At 39.1% G+C, this 19,471-nt stretch overlaps 1 protein-coding gene across 2 annotated transcripts in view; it reads left to right on the top strand.

Annotated features, from left to right (window-relative positions):
• PRKCE (protein kinase C epsilon) overlaps positions 1-19,471 on the top strand; it is a 284,944-nt gene that overhangs the window by 230,536 nt on the left and 34,937 nt on the right. For both annotated transcript variants that reach the window (XM_066178482.1, XM_066178483.1), the window contains exon 11: positions 683-837. In XM_066178482.1, the coding sequence (XP_066034579.1) occupies positions 683-837 (155 nt within the window). The remainder of the gene's footprint in view (positions 1-682; positions 838-19,471) is intronic.

The following is a 19,471-nucleotide window of genomic DNA, read 5'->3' as shown; positions in this document are numbered from 1 at the left end:
GGCTTGAAAGCTTGAACAGGGAAGTGATAAGCATTAGAAGAAAATAGAAATAACCTGATACGTATTTTAATAATGTAATCCTATTTCATGATGAGGGTTTGAGCAATTAAAAAAAACAAACATATGTAAGTGTTTGAGATTGGCAGCAGTGGTTGCTATAGCTTAACAATTCTAAATAATTTTTTACATTATTTGGGGAAGATGCTTTGCAGACCACGTAACTGGTAAGAGAGAAGAGAGGAAAGAAGACTGAAATTTGCCCAGCAGCCTGTCAGTAATTGACAAAATTGACTTTTCATGGGTTATTATGGGTAAATTTTCTAAAACTATGGTTTTCATGGTTAAATTATGAAAGAAATAACATCACTTAAGTATCTCTGTTATTATATGAACTTGATTATAGTTCCATATGTATTTGTTGATGTGTGGAGGTTTGTGTGTGTGTGTGTGTTCTTTAATACGGTATTTTGATTGCCTTTTTCTCATTTCTCACTTTAGAACTCATCTCATTTTCTTTAGGTTTGGTGGGTTTTGGTTGTCAGCTTTCTCCTTTTTCATAATTGTAGCATTAGTTTCTTTCATTTCTTCAAGTAAATGCTCCAGTCATTTAAAGTGTAGCTTCAAGCAGTCCTTTATGTCACTAAAAGAAATTAGCTAAATAGCACTCTTTAATTAATTTCAGGACCGCCTCTTTTTCGTCATGGAATACGTAAATGGAGGAGACCTAATGTTTCAAATCCAACGCTCACGCAAATTTGACGAGCCTCGATCCCGCTTTTATGCTGCAGAGGTCACATCAGCACTCATGTTTCTTCACCAACATGGCGTCATCTACAGGTACTTTTTTGGATTAAAAATAAAGTATTCTTGAGGCTTCAGGATGGTTTTGGCTGAAATCCCCCATCTCTTAGCAACGAGTTTTAGATTAGTTGTTTGTTCCAATTTGCTTACACAGAACTTTTTTTTGGCTGTTTATCATTGAGAATGTTAACGTTTGAATAGCCTCTGCAGCAGTCGCCAGCTGTGTGTGCCAGTTTTGTGTTCTAGTCCAAATAAAGTGGGTTTGAAAAAGCTTGGCACAGTGCAACCCAGAGGTGACCTTTCTGCAGATCGGCGCAATCTCTTCACTTTCCTCTCTGTGCCATAGATTTCCTTTCAGTGTCCAACCCTCTGCCACTTCCTGAGTTTGTTTGTCTTAGTTGTCTCCACTCCGATACAATCGGGATGGTCGTTTGCAATGCTTTGCTTATGCCCCTTCCTCTTGACTGTTTGGGTGAAGGCTTAGTCAACAGCAGGAAGTGGCTCGTTGGAGACAACTGATTTGCTTTCAAGTGCCCCGCATCTATTTGAACCTCCCCCACTGGCCCCAGTCTCTAATCTTCAGCACCCATGCACACACACACACAGAAAAAGTCTATATTGTTGTGCTGGGATGAAGAATGCATTTAGGGATAGGCTTTATTATTAAAAGTAAAGATTCACTTTGAAAAATTTCACCCTGATGTTAATGTGTTTATTAAATCCTTTATCTTGTCATTTCACACTTCCTCTCTGTTTTTTATTTGGTTGTAGCAGTCTGTTATTACTTGAGATAAATTTGGGCTTTCACAAGCAACATGCTTAATAGGTTTTGTAATATAAATCTGTCCTGTCTAGTAAAAACTTCAAGTTCTTCAGATCTAACTGAGCTCTGTTTTTTCTCTTGATATTCCTACTCTCTTTCTGGTTATCAGTTTTGACTTGAGGTAGGCATCTCAGGGACAGGCAGTCTCAGATTTTGTGAGCAGAAACATCAAGATAAGGATATGGAATTTGTCACATTCCTGGCTACATATAAAGGCAGGTCTTGAGAGTACTAGAAATTGAGAAGGAAATATTAAATGTTTAGTAACCAGGGTTGAGTGGTAACTTCCATTAGAAGCAGTTGGCTTTCCCACGTACAAAGGGATTCAAAGGCAAATTTCTCAAAGGCGTCTCCTTTCCAGAGGCATAGCAAACAGCAAAACATCACAGCTTCTGAGGAGAGTAAATCTCTTTGAACATCTTGTCATCAAAAAATCTAGTTTTCTTTGTAAAACTCTTTGCTAGCTGTTGCTCTTAATCTCCATCTTTTACTAATGCTGGTATGATGTTTGCATACTGGGCTGTACTTTTGGTCCTGACACTTCACATGGATTTGTTTTCGAGTGGTGAAGATCCAACACATTTCTTACCTTTCCTGCCCATATCGTATTTCCTATTCATTGTCTACATTTATTTCCAAAGCTAGGTATTTGTACATTCACATAATAGAATGTGACAACTTCAGAATTTATAGGTATCTGTCATAAGGGAAACAGACAAGCTTGGCACTTTGAAAAGTGAAGTATTTTAAGGATTTGTTTCCATAAAATACTTGACCTAATTTACTCCTCATGGAAACAGGAGGTAGACACCTTGTAATTAGCAGTCATTTTAATGATTTCTGTGAACCAGCAAGAAAGGATTGGTATAAAATTACGTCTCCCTGCTTTATATGAATGTGCATTCATTCGCCCCCCGTCTTTCACTGCTCCAATCCCTTAATACATGTTTTCCTCTCTCTCTACTCTTCCTTCCTTCCTCTTTTCCCTTGTGCTGTATGTAGCTTCTGCTGGGTGCTGGTTCCTAGCTGGATGCATTGAATTGCTTCATGTGCCTGTGTTCTTTCCATGACTCCATCAGCAGGATGCTTCCATCACAGGAGAAATGTCATTCTGAGACAATGTTTCGTAATTTAAACTTCACAGTGTACTCACAACTTTTGATTTAGACACTATGCTGACATGTCTGACACGCATGCTAGAGTGTGACACTGAACTTGTAAATGGCGTGTTATGCTGAGTGTATGATCAGAAGACACAAGAGAACATGAGTTTTAGGATGAAAGCATAAACTATTGAAAGCAACAGGAAGAAATTAGGAACAGATTCAGTTGTATTTTGTTTTGACATAGGTTTTTTGCATCTTGACATAGCTATGTCTGTAAGAATAATTCATTTTCCAAACTCTGAGATACTAGGAGTTCAAATATTTGTAAAATGTACATCCCAGTTACGCTGTAAAATACAAGTAGAAGAAAGAAATTAGAAATTATTTTAAAATAATTAATCATAAGAAAATGTCACAATTCATTCACAATGTGCCAGGCCTTGGGAGTGTGCATTTGTTGATGTCTAGCATGTGTAAGAATAGGTGTCTTGCACAGAACAGTTTCAGCCTAATTATTCCATTCCTCACTGCATTATTTACTACAATGTTAAAAATGCATTGGCATCAAGTCACTCCTTTACATCTCAAAAGTTCTTATTAGCTGGAAAACAAGGAAAGAAAAGGGAAAGAAAAATAAGAAAATGAAACAACCTTTGCTCCTGAATAACTACCGGTCATAACTACCTAACATGCCTTCAGATATTTTAATAAAGAATACTTGTCTTCTGTGTAATTATATTTCTAGAAAAAACATTGTGGTGTGAAATTAATGGTTATTCTCCAAAGTGGGAAATGCTGCTTGTGTGGGCACTACTTCAAGGAAAGTAGAAAATATATAAATAAACTAAGATGTTTGATGGAAATGTAGGTTTCAAAATAGCTGCTATACCTTCTGATCTTTTTTCAGTCTTGTATGTGGAAATATTTGTTTGGAGCTAAGGAAAGTTACATTTTTGGAAGTAAATAACTGGCTTTACCTCATGCTTTGGCTTGTTGGTTAGATTTTTAGAAAGTGCTATGATGATACTAAATTATCATCTTTTATAATAGCTGGTTTATCCTCGTTTCCCCTAAGTTCAAAGAGAAAGCCAGCTCCCTGTTTGGCATTAAAAATTATTCTCTGAGTTCACATCTTTGCAGCTGGCCCAACAGTTGTTCCCAGACTTGTCCAATTACTGGTGTACTCATTGGAATTGCATATATCTTCCTTATGTTTATCCTCCTTTTGTTTATTTAGTTTAAGTTGGAAATAAAGATGAAGCTCACAACTTTAATATATACAGGTATTCCCATTACTGAATGCATCTTGAATGATAGATAAACTTTAGGATAATTTTTAGTGTGGCATTTTTAAAGGTGTGATGTTACTGTTGTGTCAAAAACACTTCAACAGCTTAATAAAAATATTTACATTGTGGCTGCCACCTTCCCTCTCATCTGGCATTCAGCTATTCAGGCACATGTCAGGCTGGGGCCTGATAATACAAGTAGAGTTAATCAGACACAAGAGAAGTTTCAATCCCATTTTCTGGCACTTGTCCTTGTTTATGTTATGCAATTGCAATTGCACCACTGGAAAAAAATGTATCCAAGCTTCAGAAATTAAGGACTAGAAATCTCATTTTGATTTTTCTTGTGAGCTGGACTGGAGTTTGAACTTGGTGATGAAAGGTTGTGGACTATGTCCTGCCCCTGGAGACTGGTGTATTTAAAGTCAGTTATCATAATATAATAGACATATATAGGCATATGTTATGTCTATATGAAATATATTAGTATATATTCTCATGTAGCGAAAATGCCATGAATTGTGTGTGTTAAGCAACTATCAGTTCTGTACTCTTGTACTGAATTTCAACGTTCCTGTGCTCTTTCTGCAGGTATATGTAAATGTGGCGTGTTCTTGTTTCCCTTGCAGTTGTTGGGCTGAGGTTAGGAGTTCAATTAAGGTGACACAAGTGACCTGCTGTGGCCTGAAATACTTACAAAGAACTGTTGTCTCTCCAGCCTGGAAGGCCAGCACTAGAGGGGGGTACCACTTCATGAACATAAATGACAGTGTTCCCAGTTCCTACATAATTTAGGAAATTATTGTATGAACTGTAAGCATTGTTTCAGTAGTTGCATGTTGCTTGATCTCTGTTATCCTCCAGAATCATTCAAGTGCTCTCTCTGAAATACAAAAGAAAAAAACTGAATGTATACAATTTCAGTTCACCTGAAAGGATGAAAAATATTTTAACTGGGAAATTAGTGTCACCTGCTTTGGGTTGACTAATGTAGGGGCAAATTTTTTGCTTTCAAGTGTAAGATCTGTGAGATGTTGCCTTCAAATCATGCAGCACCTGGTCATGATGGAGTCCTTATTCATAACTATGGGTTATTATGTTCCTCAGCAATATGAAGTAATAACCTAACCTGTAACTTTCTGGAGCTTTCTGAGGCTCTCTGCACTCTGTAATTAATGTGTTGGTCATGATGAAAGATTTATTAACACTGAATTGAGGCAAATGTGGATGTAAATATGCTGATGCCAATCCTTGAGCACCTCTGGGTTTTTTCCGTAGACAACTACCCTAAGAACTTGTTTGAACACTAACTGGAGTTTTCCCTGGATGATCAGTTCTCCCAGCATTCCTGTTTATCAGACCAGCACACACCAGTGTTTCAGAAAGAAGAACTACCTAAAATTAAAAGTAATTTCATTAGTGGGTTTTTATGTGAAATAAGAATATTTATTTAGAAAGTGTGACTTCATTGGTGGTTGTGTGATTCAGTGCAACCTTGGCAAAGTAATGAGGAGTTATATTTACACTGATGAAAATGTTGCATGGTCAGTGGTTAGCATGTTGAAAGTCATCATTCTCCCAAGTTGCCTTACTGTGTTATTTCTGAGTGGCAGCAGCCAAATAAAATTCCCCTCCTCTCTATTTTTTTAAGCAAAACTAGACATGGAGCATTTTGATTTAAGTATGTAAAGATCATCTTATTGCAACTCTGAATAGCTAAAGATTAAATTGGTGCTTTAGCTATGATCCATGAAAATGGGCAAGACCTTGTACCCTTACCTGGCATATTCACACTTAAGCATAGGATTATACTGAATACAAGGTCTTCTCTGCATAAGCTTCCTGTCGCAGCAGTCTGCTACAGAGCAGTTACAGTTTGCTTCTGGTCCAAGTGACCAACAAACTATTTCCATCGCCTTCAGTAAAAATAGGAAGTAAGGAGTGAATTGAGCAGGTGTGTCTGGAGTCCCAGTGTCTCCAGGGACTGCTGCCCAAGCCACCCCACCTGACCAGTGCTCCTGGCTGGGTTTGAGCCTGGATTTCATCCACACTCTGTCTGCTCTGCCTGGTCTAGTTTCTAAAACTGAGCATGAACTCCAACGGGATTTTAGTCAGTGGCCTTCTGCCCTCTTTGCACTTTTTCTTGCTGGATCTAGGCAGACCAGCAGTCATGAAATGCATAAATAAGCAGGATGTCTTCCCCGCAGGAAAAGGCAGTGGGCCGGGGTGGAGAGGAGCAGAGCTGAGGGAGATGAGAAGCAGGAAGGAGAGTTGGTTCCCAGGCTTCTGGCATTCGGACTGAGGGAGTCCACCCTGCCATCTGCCCAGCTTATGTATTGTGCTAAAGGCTCTGTCGTATAGGAGAGCCTTTGACAAGATTTCCAGCTGTGGAAGGATGAGTAAAGACTGTGGGAATAGGATATGAGCCACATGGTCTTGCCAACAGGAGAATGCTTTCTAAATTTCTCCTGGGTTTGGAACATTAAAAAGTCCTTAGTTGGCTGTTGTGTGGGAGTTGGGTATGTGGGGGGGCAGTGCTGGGCAGTTAATATTTAGGATAGACCAGCACCATCGACATTATTTGGGAAATGACAAGGTACTTCCAGGGGGAGTTCTTGGTAGAGAGGTCAGCATTGTTTTTTTGCTTCATGTTTGTTTGGTGCAAGATTTTCTTGTTTAATGACTTGTTTAAGTGCTGTATTATGTAAATAAAGCTATGACCTTTACCTTCTGATAACAGTATAGGAGTGAGTTAATGTTAAATGAGAGTGAGCAGGGAGTGGGAATCTGTCAGGGTTAATGCCAAGTTTACATTCCTCTGAGGGCAGCCATGTTCCGGTACCCTCAATAGAAAGGGCAGCAGTGCCTCTAAACAGATAATAGCAGTGAAATGTTACAGAACATATTTGTATTTATTTCTGGGTGAATGTCACTGATTTTAGATGATTGATGTTTGTGTCTTTATTTTATAACAGGAAGAAATGTGTGTTATCTCTCAGCATTTGATAAGATTTTAACTCAGAGAAACATATACAATAAAAATCCAGTAGAGCTGCAGCACATATGAAACAGAACTGTACTGATATAGAACAAACCCATTAGTTTTCCTGAATTGTTGAGACACAGAGCTGCTTCTGCAGAGTCACGTATACTAGCTCCAAACAAAATCATACTCTGAAAACAAATCTCTAACAGAAGAAAGAGAATGCTTTCTGTTTCACAATGCATTAAAAATATAAAGGCGCTTCCTAATATGATTTTGCTGCTAACAGACAAAACTTGGGATTGAATTTTAATGTGCCCTTCAGTCATGTTTGTTTTCAAACAATGAAAATTATTCCTGTAACCCAGTTGCAGTGGTGTTGAAACTATGTCACATTTAGGGTGAGGCTTTTGCCTTTTTGCGTGCTATTGAATGCTTCTACCAAAGTTTCATAATAATGCAGAGAAGTGCACAGAAAATGGGGTTCTGAGGTGATAGGCTTGTAACAAAGATTTGGTGATGCTCTTGGCATGCTTCCCTCAACAATGAATCACTGAATAATGGAACTGTAGAATCATTTGGGTTGCAAGAGAGCTTAAAGATCATCTAGTTTTGACCCCCTGCCGTAGGCAGGGACACCTCCCACTATACCTTGCTGTTCAGAGCCCCATCCAACCTGGCCTTAAACACTTCCAGGGATGAGGCATCCACAGCTTCACTGGGCAACCCATTCCAGTGACTCACTGCCTTCATGGTAAAGAATTTCTTCCTAATATCTAAAAATACTGGCAGTTTAAGGCCATTCCCCCTTCTCCTGTCACTGCTCTTGTAAATAGTCTCCCTCCATCTCCCTTGTAGGCTCCCTTCAGGTACTGGAAAGCCACAGTCATGTCATTCTGAAGCCTTCTCTTTTCCAGGCTTGCACAAGCCCGATTGTCTCAGCCTTTCCTCACAGGAGAGATGCTCCATGCTTCTAACCATCTTGAGGGCCTCCTGTGGGCTCTCTCCAAGAGGTCAATGTCCTCCCCGTGCTGGGGACCCAAGAGCTCGATGCAGCACTGCAGATGGAGTCTCACCAGAGGGGAGTAAAGGGACAAAATCCCCTCCTTTGTCCCGCTGCCCACAGTGCTTTGGGCTGTAAAGTTGGGAAGTAATGCAAAATGTTAGATGAAAACAGCTAAGGAACTCTATTTAGTTGGGGGTTTTTTAGTAGTGATGACAAAAATACTGAACAGCCTTAAAAGAAAATTTGAATTGTGCCCTTCAGTAAAGACATTTGCATACAACTTCTGGTTTTTGGTCAGAACCTTGCTTCTTTTGGCTCAAGGTTTACATTTATTCTCTTTGCCCATCTTCCCACCCCCTCTTTTATCCACCTCCTTTTTATATAAGAGCTTACCACTTAGACACAGCAAACATTCCTGCATGCAGATCACTACTCAAAGGCTGATTTTGATTGTGAGACTGTTCATATACATGATATGTGCAGCTTCTTGAATGATTCGGGACCTTGGTTCAGCTTCTTAGATAGAAAATATGTTTATTTTAAAAGAGGAAATCATCAGGTTTGAGAGGGCACTGTTGTTAAAAAGCATGCGTTCTTTTGCTTAACACTGCAAAAGGCAGTGGAAAATGAAAATTTAGCCAATCCAAAATCTGACATAACTGAGTTATCACGGAATCCTTTGAAAATTTTAAAAATCTGTGTTTAGCTGACAGCTTGTACTCCAGTGGAAGAAAACAGAAATAATATTGTTCACTAGGAGGTTAACTAAATAGGCCTAAAAAAACTAAAGCAGAGAAAATACAGCCAGTAAGAACCCCAGTATTTCTGGGGAGGGCACCAAAGTCTCTATTGCTACCAGAATAAATAGTGGTAGGATTATATCAGAAAGACCTTGGGCAGACAAGGCGCAGTCTAACCAAGGGAACCAGAAAGTGGAACAAAATGGCTCAGGTGGCCATAACAGTGCTGAAAATGAGCAGAAAGGTGAGGGGTAACAAGGCCAGAGTGATAATAAATCCCCTCTTGTGCCAGCAGTAAGGCATGCCCCTCTCCTCAGCTGCCACTGTGTCACAGAGCCTGAACATGCAGCTCCCCAGAGCGGCAGACAGTAGGAGAAGTAATCATAAGTAGGATTCTTCATCATCTCAGCAGCATTGAGTACGTGGAAGAGGCAGATGTGGAGCGGGAATAGCAGTGATGCCAAGGCCAGCTTTTACCAAGATGGGAGATTGTGTGGTTTCTGCATTGTTATATACCCAGCAATGGATGACTCCAGCAACAGACCGTTTACTCCCACCACCAGGCTGAATTTTGATCCCCCAAGACCACTTATGATGGGGGTATAATATTTTAGATTAGAAAAACATTTTTACTGTAACATCCAGCTTATGAGAAGAGAGGCTTATGAGAAACCCAAGCAGCACTTCTCACCTTGTGCATACCCCATGGGTCTTCACTTCTTGCTTCCTGCTTCAAGAATTTGTTTCTAGTAGTCAGTCTTACAAAACAGCAGAGAGAGCGAGCAAATAAATGTGAGAGGCCAGAAATTATGGTGGTATTGACATATGTGTACTTTTTTTTCCTCCAGGCTTCAATTTCCTTCTCCTGATGTATGGAAGACACAGAAAATGTCACTCTGTTAAATGCAAACAGTACATGCAGTTGTGTGCATTTTTTTCTTTTTGGTGTAGATTTAACAGTGGCAGTCATAAAAGTATTCTTCACAAGGTATTCCAGTATCAGAGCATGTGATTCAAGGGAAGGGGAGGATGGGATGGCAACAGTAGATTGCCAGTACAGAAGTCACTATGGATGGACTTTGGTAAGAAACTGAGTATTACAAAAGCGGTACCCAAAAAAATTAACTGAAGAAAGCTTGGTCACTAACAACCTGAACAGTTTATATGTTCAAAACATAAAGTATAAAATTAAATGGTCACAAATAAACATTATAGCACTTCACCAGGTATTTACTTGATTTATTATAGGGTTTCCAAGGGAGATCCTGTGGTCTACTAAGACCCATTTTTAAAAATGCCTAAATATATTCTAACACAAATAATGAGTCAGATGGAATTGCTATGGTCAGTTAAGTGGGTAATGGATATTTAGAAGCTTTCAAACATCAATAAATCTAAAAGAGCTCTAACAGAGTACTTGCAGAACAAAAATAATTGGCACTTAAGAAACTGCCCGAGTGTGTATCTGTGTAAACTTAACTACCAGTGAGAGGACAGCAAGTGTTTGTGGTACTGTATACTGAGGATATAAAAGGCATACCAAATGCCTGCCAGTTCATTTGCTGATAATCTGTAATGGGTCCAGAGAGGTCATAACTATTATCAAGAGGCTCTGATTCTCATTTATATGAAAGTCTTTAAATATCTGCTAGCATAAAAGGATCCTCAGATTGTGTGTGAAGAAAGTAGACAGCAGCTCAGCAGTATATGCCTTACACCAGGCTAAAGGCACTCTACTGCAAACTTCTTGAAGCTGCCTCTGCTAAAACCCTGTAAGCTAATTTCCACAGACACTGAATGAGAAACACCTCAAGCAGAGGGGAAAGAAACCCCTCGGACAACCCTGGCTTTTAGGCAGGTTCCCTTTTCACCTTTTGAAAATTCACAAGAGAAAAAGAAGGGAACATTTTGGTCAGCTCCAGACCAGAGCTAGTGGTATGCTTGCACACGAAGTAGAACTAAAGTTTTGGGGTTTCTGTGGATGTCCCAAGAGGAAGAGGATTTCACCATGATTTCTAAAACATCTGCAGATTGAGTAGTTTTTTTTGTTCATGAGGAAGAGGGTTAGAAGAAATTTTGAAACAGCATCCTGGAAATTCTCTGTCTAGTAGTAACAACAAAATATTAACTGGTATTAGTGAGCTATAACTTATAGAGCCAGAGACAATTCAATGACAAATCTGATAAAACCCATTACCACTACAGACTTTTCTCCCCTGGCTCACATATGTGTGCTCTTAGTTAAGGCAAAACAATTGTCTGTATAAACCAAATCCAATACAGATTATACTAAAATCAAAAACTTGTGCCCATAACACTTATAATAATAGGGTTTATTTTTTACACACCTTATGTAATAAAATCCATTTAAAAAGCAGTCAAACATAGTTATGTCTGACTAATTACAGCAACAGAATTATTGGGGTAGGAAGACAGTGGAAGGATTGATGTCTGGGGCTGAGTGGGCAGTAAAGTATGAAAGGGTGGAACGGTATCATTGCTAATGGAGTATTTTGTGTCATCATTTAATGAGTCTGAGAATCACAGTGCCCCTTAATATGTTTTTGCTACACTATCAAGTCTTAACACAATACTATAAATTGGCTACAGAGATTATGAACTAATTCCCTTATTTGTTTTAGGGTTGGGCAATGGTGAGTTAAATATATCATATATATGTCTTAGAATCATATATATGTCTTAGAGATATGGTAATACTTCTGCAGCTTCTCTCCCATTTTTTTTGAAAATCATTTTGATAATTTTTCTCAGAGATTCGTTTCTTCATGCATTTTTAGTTGGAATTCAAAATGTGATAATGCATAATAAAAATAAGTTGTAAATGTGACTGTGACATGACATGGGTGTAGAGAAGCCGCTGTCTAGTGTATAAGAGACTGTTTCTTTAAAAATCTCATATTTACAGTAAAACTTCTTTCCAACACCAGAAGAAAAAAGCAATTTTACAATGGAATTAAATTGTACTCAGTGTGCTTAGTTTAAGGCTGTCAGAAGGATGCAAAGAGACTTTATTGTGCATTATAATTTAATTGAACTTTATGTATAAGCTGTATAATTAGGTTCCTTGTTAGTCTTTGCCCACATAACTATCTGGGAGTTTTATGGGATAATTTCTGATCTCGTCAGAACATAGTGTCTTGTTAGCAGATCTCAGAAGAGGCTGGGCATGCAGAAATTACAAAGATAATTCCTCAGGCCCAAAATATTTTTTTTCACGTTTACAAAATTGTTCCAGAACAGCCCACACTGATCAATAGTTAATATTGTAATCCTACTGAAGTTAGTATTTACACGCAGTGACTACCCAGTAAGGACCAAATGTTAGAGATTAAAATCATATTTTAGCCTCTCAAATCTTCATTCAGAAGTACCTCTCTCTTGCATTTGGGCTGGGCTGTTGGCTTCTCTTGGTAGTCTCTCTGTCTTCACAGCTCAAGGTAAATTGCAAAAGCACTCTCCTAACCTTGATGTTGGCAAAAGTGAGTATGCTGTAAATTTCTTAAATCATGCCATGTTTTATTTCACATGAGTAACCCATGAGTCATCTTTCCATTGCATTCTTATTAATTAAATCATGGGGTGCCTTGAATAAGTAGATTTTAAGTGGTGACATTATTAGTTGGCACTGCAGCCAAAGTAGCTTTCCCAAGCACATTTTCTGGAGGAGATGGGGGAAGGCTGCAGCAGCTACATTGGAAACAATGCTGGAGCTGAAACTTCCAGCACATGAAAAGATTTTCTAGAAATGTTTGTGCAGCTTTCTGGCAGAGGTTGGGGGCAAAAGTAATTTGATTTTGCTACACAGTTGTAATTTTAAAAGAGTATCTTGTAAGCTGTCGTTCTCTGCATTAACATACATAGCCCCTTTTAATTACACACCAAAGCAAGAACTGGATTTTGAACCATCAGATTCTATGACCTCTGTCTGGAAGCAGCATTAGAAGTTGCTCTCAACATACGAGAACAAATAACTCCCATTTTTTCAGGCGTCTTCTTCATGTTTTATGGACATTATTCTTCTTAATTCTGCCAGAATCCCTCCACTGCAGTGATCTTCCATCAAACATAATAGAAAATTGTTAACTCTACAGAATTTTGGAACTGACAAATCTCTCTGTAGAATAGAATGCTTTTAGAAAATTAAAGGACAAAATAAATTCAACTCACAGTTTTTACAAGAATTTCGGAAGAAAGCTGTTAAACTGCTGTTGACTGCTGCTGTTTTGATCCCCGATAAATACAGCAGGGTTAGAAAAGGCTTTAAATGAAGAGCCTACATACCCTTCCCAAGTTCAGACCACGTGGTAGGTTAAAAATATGTTTAGGCTTGTGAACTATGCTACTGAAATCAGAATAGAAGCAAAAATTACTAAAATCTTTCTTCTAAGATTCTTCCATATAAGTAAACATTTTGTTGGAAGCAACATTCTTGCTGTGTTACATCATTTCAATTATGCTATATAATTTATTTAGTTCTTTCTGTGTAATATTACAGGCAGCACTCTGTGGAAGTGCTTTCCATAAAAAGACCAAAGTGAGGTTGGAAAAAAATTGGTGTCTGTACAAAAGTTCACTGCCGAGTTTTGCTTTTCTGAATAAGAAAGCGTTTTTCTCCATAGAAACATGATACGGAGCTTAACAGGAGTCTGCTTACTGCTGGGAGCTGTGTTTGTTCCCTGCTAAGGACACCCTTGGGAGCATAGGGAAGAGGATTCTTATCAACTGGTTTATTTTATAAAAAGAAACATTTTGTGTGAAAACCTTCAGCAGCCCTTCTCCTTTACCCTTTCTGGACTTCATAAAGGTGCAGAGGGCATTGGCTAGAAAAGGCGCTGAAATGTTGGCTTACGCTGGTGTATCAATGGCTTCCTGAGGATTTGGTCCCAGCTACCTGAGTCTGGCCATTTTATTGTATGCCCTGTGTTGTGGTTGCCAGACTAAAATATTTTCTTCTTTTTTTTTCTTCCTTAAATTTTGTAGGGTGTGTATTTTTCTGGATCTTCCTTTTAGCCCTTCTTGTATATGGGGTTGATATTAGACTTCTTCCAATCTTCTAGAATCTCCATGACTTCTCATGTAGCCAGGCTATCACTGATGAAGATATTGCAAAGCAGGTTTACTTGGTTTGCAAGTAGCAAGTCCAGCCAGCAGTGCCTTGTTCCTGATTGGCACACCTGGTGTTTGTATGAGGAAGTGATTCCCTGAGCATTCCAGGAACTTGATGAATGATACGTGAGCTGCTGAATTGTTTTTCCAACAAATGTATGGGTAGTTGAAGAGATCCATGACAGTCAGTTTCTGTTGACTTAAGACTTGCTTTAAATAATGCAAATACTGCTTTTTTGGCCTTATCTGCTTGATTGGGAGGTCAGTAGCAGGTACCTACTCTGTAATCCCTGTTGGAGACAACTATTTTGATCTTGACCCAAAGGAATTCAATAGGACTTCCACAATCACGAAAGCTGACTTTTATACATTCAAGCTTCTCCTTGACACAGAGCATGACACCTCCTCCTTTTCTTCCCTGCCTGTCTTTGTGTGACAGCCTGTAGCCATCCATCATGGTCCTCCAGTCACATGAGTTGCCCCACCATGTTTCAGTTCTTCCTAATTTCTGACTGGACACAGAGCTCTGGTTCCTTGTGTTTGTTTCCCTGGCTGCATGCATTGGTATGCATACACTTGAGATGGTTGGTTGGTCTTTTGTTTCTCATCTTGGAAGGCAGCTAAGGAATGTTTTTCCTTTCTCTGGTTGGCCTGGCTTATTCCCCACTTGGCTGAAATGGTGTGAGCATTGCCACTTTGGACCCCATCTGCTAAGTCCTTGAGTTTAAAGCCCACCTCACCACGGTGGCCAGCCTGTTACCAGAAATTCCCTTGCCTCTTCTAGGCAGGTGGATCCCATTTCTCCCTGACACACTAAGTGTCATTGAAGAATGTCCAATGTCATAAAAGCCAAAACACTCACGACGGCACCAGCCACAAAGCCAGAAGTTGGTTTGCATTATGCATCTGTTTTTGGCTTCATCTTTTTCTCCAAGTGGTAAAACAGAAGGAAAGGTAACTAATACACCAATACTTTTTGCTTGCCCTCTCAGGGTTCTGTAGTCTTCTCTGATTGTGGCCCAGGTTTCAACCTGCCACGTCATTTATGCCTACTTGGAAGAGTAGCAGTGGGAGAGTATTGTGTGTTTGTGACAATTTGTGGCACCCTCTCAGCAACATACCAGACCTCAGCCCCTGTAATGCAGCACACCTCCAGTGGCTATCAGGCTGGCAGATGGGCACCTCAGTGCCCCTTAACAGTCACCCTCTATGCATCTTTATCATGTCTTTTCACTGCATGCTGCTGGTACAGTTTCTCCTTGCAGACCTTGCACCTCATGGGTGTCTACAGCTGTTAAAGCTTCATATGTGTTCTTGGTGGGAGTGCTGGAGGGTGGGGAATGAAGCAGAGTCCTGCTTTTGGTCATCACCAGGTGATGAGGTGGCTCCTTATCTGTGGTGTCCGCCACAGAAACCACCTATCTAGCTCCATCTCAGGACCTCTAATGCTGCGCAGCCTTTTAACCATTTCCTGGCACTCCTGATGCAACAGGTCATCAGCCTGTACTCATCTTTGAGAGGTCACCTTTTCTCTGGGAGAAAAGCCTAGGCTCTTGTTGTAACCTACCACTCATACTGAACTCTCTTTCCTTACTAGTTCCATATGGGTGGAGGCATCAGAAGCTTTCTCTGTAGGATTGCTGGGTTTAGCACAGCCTGGTTTTCCCTTCTTCAGTCAGTCAACAGTATGCTTGATAGTGGTAATTTCTGAGGCAGATGTTGAGTTTCGTATTACATTAACAAGAAGAATGTAATTTCGTATTTATGGAAGAGAAAGACCTTTTTCTCTCCAAAAATAATAAGGTCAGAGCACAGGACAGGGGGTTACATGCACCTTAAAATAATCTGCATTTAGTGTGGCAGCAGGATAACAATATACAAGATTGGATCAAATTCACCTCTGATTTCATTTAATAGTAATTTCAGAACTTACACTTGATCCTAATAGTCACTATGGTGGAAATGATAGGCTTCCAGCAAGGGAAGTTTTTTTGCTCATTGTAGTGATTGGGAATGAAAACCCATCTCCCCTGTTAGACCTATATCATATTAAAATAATATTGGTCTTGTTACACAGCATGAGGTTGATTGACCTTTAGGCTAGGGGAAGTGTAAGGCTAACAAGTTAAATGCCATTGAAAACAACTGGCTAAATCATAAATTCAAACGGACTTGGTTTATGTGTCTGTGATTTAAGGAAGAAATTTGTAGATGTCGGATAAGATCCAGGGCTAAACAACTGAAAGAGAGAGACCAAAATACTCAACTTTAGTGGATTAAAGATATTCTGATCTTGTTTTTCTCTGGTATCTTGACCTTACTAAAGTTCACTTAGTATGTAATGGAAAAAACAACCAGTTTGATAGCAAAATACAGGAAATGCCTTCAATCATGCCTGATTACAGTAGCAGCTTTTCTTCTGGTTTGTTGGGGGTTTTTTTCAGAATGCTCTCTCTGTGTGCCTGACAGAATGTCGAATAATATTGCTTTGGACCATTTTATTTGTTGTGTCAAAGCAGAGCAATTAGATGTCTGGTTTTTTGATCGATGTGCATGTGGGGAGTTTTTGCATCTCCACGTGACCTAGGCAAGAAAAAATAAGAATTATTAGAGGGCATAACTTAAAAGCCTAGAAAATGGTGCATGTGGCAATTCCACCATAACTGAGAAGAAAAATAAATGCAGGCCTTTTTAAGAAATCTGCCTTTACTTGATTTTCAACTACAAAAATGGAAGTTTTACAACTAATTTGAATGAATTCTCTTTCTGAAATAAAGGAAGCCAGGAAGCAGCTTATACTGAATGTACACAAAGGCTTGGATTCATCTCACCTAAATTTAGGAGCACAACTGAAGCTTCCAAGTCAGAATCCTTCTTCTCCTGGAGAACATTTATAGTCAGTGGAGTAGGACAGACTGCTTTAGGGAGCTGTGCAGCCCATATGTTCTGTGGATCATCTGCTTGAAGATATCTATGAAGATGGCCATGGAGAGAGCCTGGGGCAAACCGTGGTACCGCAATTAACCTCCTATGACTGGTGGCACAAATCTAGTCAGAATCCTGCAAAATATGGGATAGAAAATTAAAGCCAGAACAAAATGTTTCAGAGCTCTAGTTACATTCATATTTAAGATAAATTTTGAAAATCGATGGAATTGAGCTGGATTACAATATATATTTTAATTCTGGTTTTCCTGATACCAGTGTAAGAGAAAAGATCCTTGTTGTGGGTTATCAAGTTACAAGGATTCATTGCTGAGGTAGCTCAATCTGAACTGCTGCAGAAATACAAAGTGCTACCTAGATATTCATGAATTTGTTTGGTACATGTTTTTCTACTCTGTATAAGAAAACTTCGGTCAAAAGTTGGAAGGAGAAGAAAGAATTTCAGTCTTTTTGGTCAGACACAGAAACTGCCTGAAATGCAAGTGCTCTTTTCTTTCTGCTTGCATGATTTGTATTCTGTTGTTGTTCTAATGATAATATTTAGTTATCCTACCTCCTAAGGTCACTGAGGAAAAAAAAAACAAAAAAAAAACAAAAAAAAAAACAAAAACACTCTTTTTGGTTTCCAAAGAAAAACTTCTGAGCAGATCCAAACTTCATATGGGTGTTTATTGATAAATTTGTTTTCTAAGGTTCTGGTAACGTTCTTTCAGAACTGAGTTTTCAAAACTTGATCTGACAAGCTTTTCTAGCTTCATACTATCCTTTCACTGTCTTTCATCAAGTGGTTTTATCAAATAATGATTAAGTATTGTTTTCTTTTAAAGGATTATGGATATACATAGTAGGCACTTTTAGTTTGTGCTCCACCTAACCTATTGTTATAATACACAATCTTATTTTTATGTTACTTGAGATGCAAAAATGAGGGCACTGAACCTCAGAGAGTAGCATACCACAGTTTGAGTCAGTCCTTGGCTGAGCCTAGGGACCTCTCTTGTCTTCAGTGAGATCACCAAGGTGTCGGTGAGGACAAGGTTTATCACATTACATATTTAGCAATGACTTAACTCATGGGCTTTGTAGTGGAGGCTGAAACAGTAAATATCATTAGCAGTAGGACAGATTTCACCCCATTGTTTCCACCCTGAATATGCAGAGTCAGTTAAGAATTTTTCAGCTGAAATTTTTAAGGAAAAAGTAAGAAAATGGTTTAAACTGAAGTACACAGAGTGAGAACGAGGAAGAAAATGCCTGAGGGAACTACTTGTAGCCTTAATGTTGGGACACTCAGCAGGATGGGGTGGGGGGCAGGGACCAGGACCTGCAGGCAGCTCGGCCTGTATGCAGAGTCAGTCCCTGGCTGGAGCACCAGGCTGAGGGCTATTTACTTTAATTTCACAAAAAGCTCTAACAGTTTGCGTTTTCACCCCGAGAGAAACACAAAGAGTTTGTAAAATCTCAAGAAGCCTTACAAAATGGGAAAATAATTTGGTATCTAGTTTAACTGCAAGCTTTTGAGGCAGGTTGTTTGTCCTATGCAATAGGCTTAATATGAAGCCAGGTCCATTTGTGGCAATTTTTATTTGGTACAAAAATTCCAGACCTATGGGCTATGGGAAGGGAGAGTTGCCACTGAGATCCTACAAAAAACTTGTCTAAATCAAGTCTTTGGCAGTAAGCTAAGTCAAGAGGCAGCATTGTAGTGCTGTATCGCATTCCTATCTCAGACCCATGGAAAAATCGTTGCATTCCCAGGTGTGGGAGTCATGAAGGATGAGGTTTATAAAGTAACATGATGTGAATGCTAAGGCAACCTTCTCTTGAAAGAGAAATAGAGACCGCTCCCTTCTGTGCTTAGCCAATTTTAGAGAATGTTTTACATAATGCTTATTTGAACTTGTACGTATTTCACTTAGGTTCACAAATAAAAATGCGAAAATAATAAGAAAGGAAAAGTCATACAAAGGAAAGCTGTTAAGTACAATATATTTATTTGCCTGCACATTATTTAAAGGAAACCCAGCATAATAAGATAAGCAGATCAGGCACAGTAATGTCCTTAGCTGCTACCGACAATTGTAATAAAGTTATGGTCAAAGCCAGTAGAAAGCCATATAAAGAAATTATTTTAAAGAAAATGTTTTTCTGCTATTATAAGTCATGGGTTTCCTTAAGCTGCTGGAAATGAATATTAAACCTTTGTTCAATATGTCATTAAAACATCAGTAAACAGTTAGGACTATGTAATACATACAGCCTTCTTTTCTATTTTGTGACTTTGCTAATCTGAAAGGTTTCTCAATGGTGGGCACTGCTGAAGAGGTGATGTTATACATCTGCAAGCCTCACTTCTGCCTTGTAGCAATGAGGGCTTACAGAGCCATAGACAGTGATCATGTGTTTATCTCCCTCTGATGTCTTTGGTGGGTAGATAGCAAACTGCCTTTTGCTACATCCCTCCTCCCATCTCTGCCACCCCTTAGTCCACAAATTGTTTGTGCAAATGGCAGGGTGGTGGATGTTGTATTATATAAGGAAAGTAAACCTGTGTGTTTTTTAAAATAAACATGCCTGACAAGAGAATGTCACTATGGTCACGTTAAAAGTCAACACTTCCCATTTATGTTTAGCCTGCTGCCTGAACTAT

This window comes from Chamaea fasciata, unplaced genomic scaffold, assembly GCF_029207755.1.
Source record: "Chamaea fasciata isolate MVZ Bird 193981 ecotype frontalis unplaced genomic scaffold, bChaFas1.0.hap1 SCAF_3, whole genome shotgun sequence".
NCBI classification, from domain to species: domain Eukaryota; kingdom Metazoa; phylum Chordata; class Aves; order Passeriformes; family Sylviidae; genus Chamaea; species Chamaea fasciata.
The sequence above is the reverse complement of the archived record's forward strand: the minus strand, read 5'-3'. Positions and strand labels throughout refer to the sequence as shown.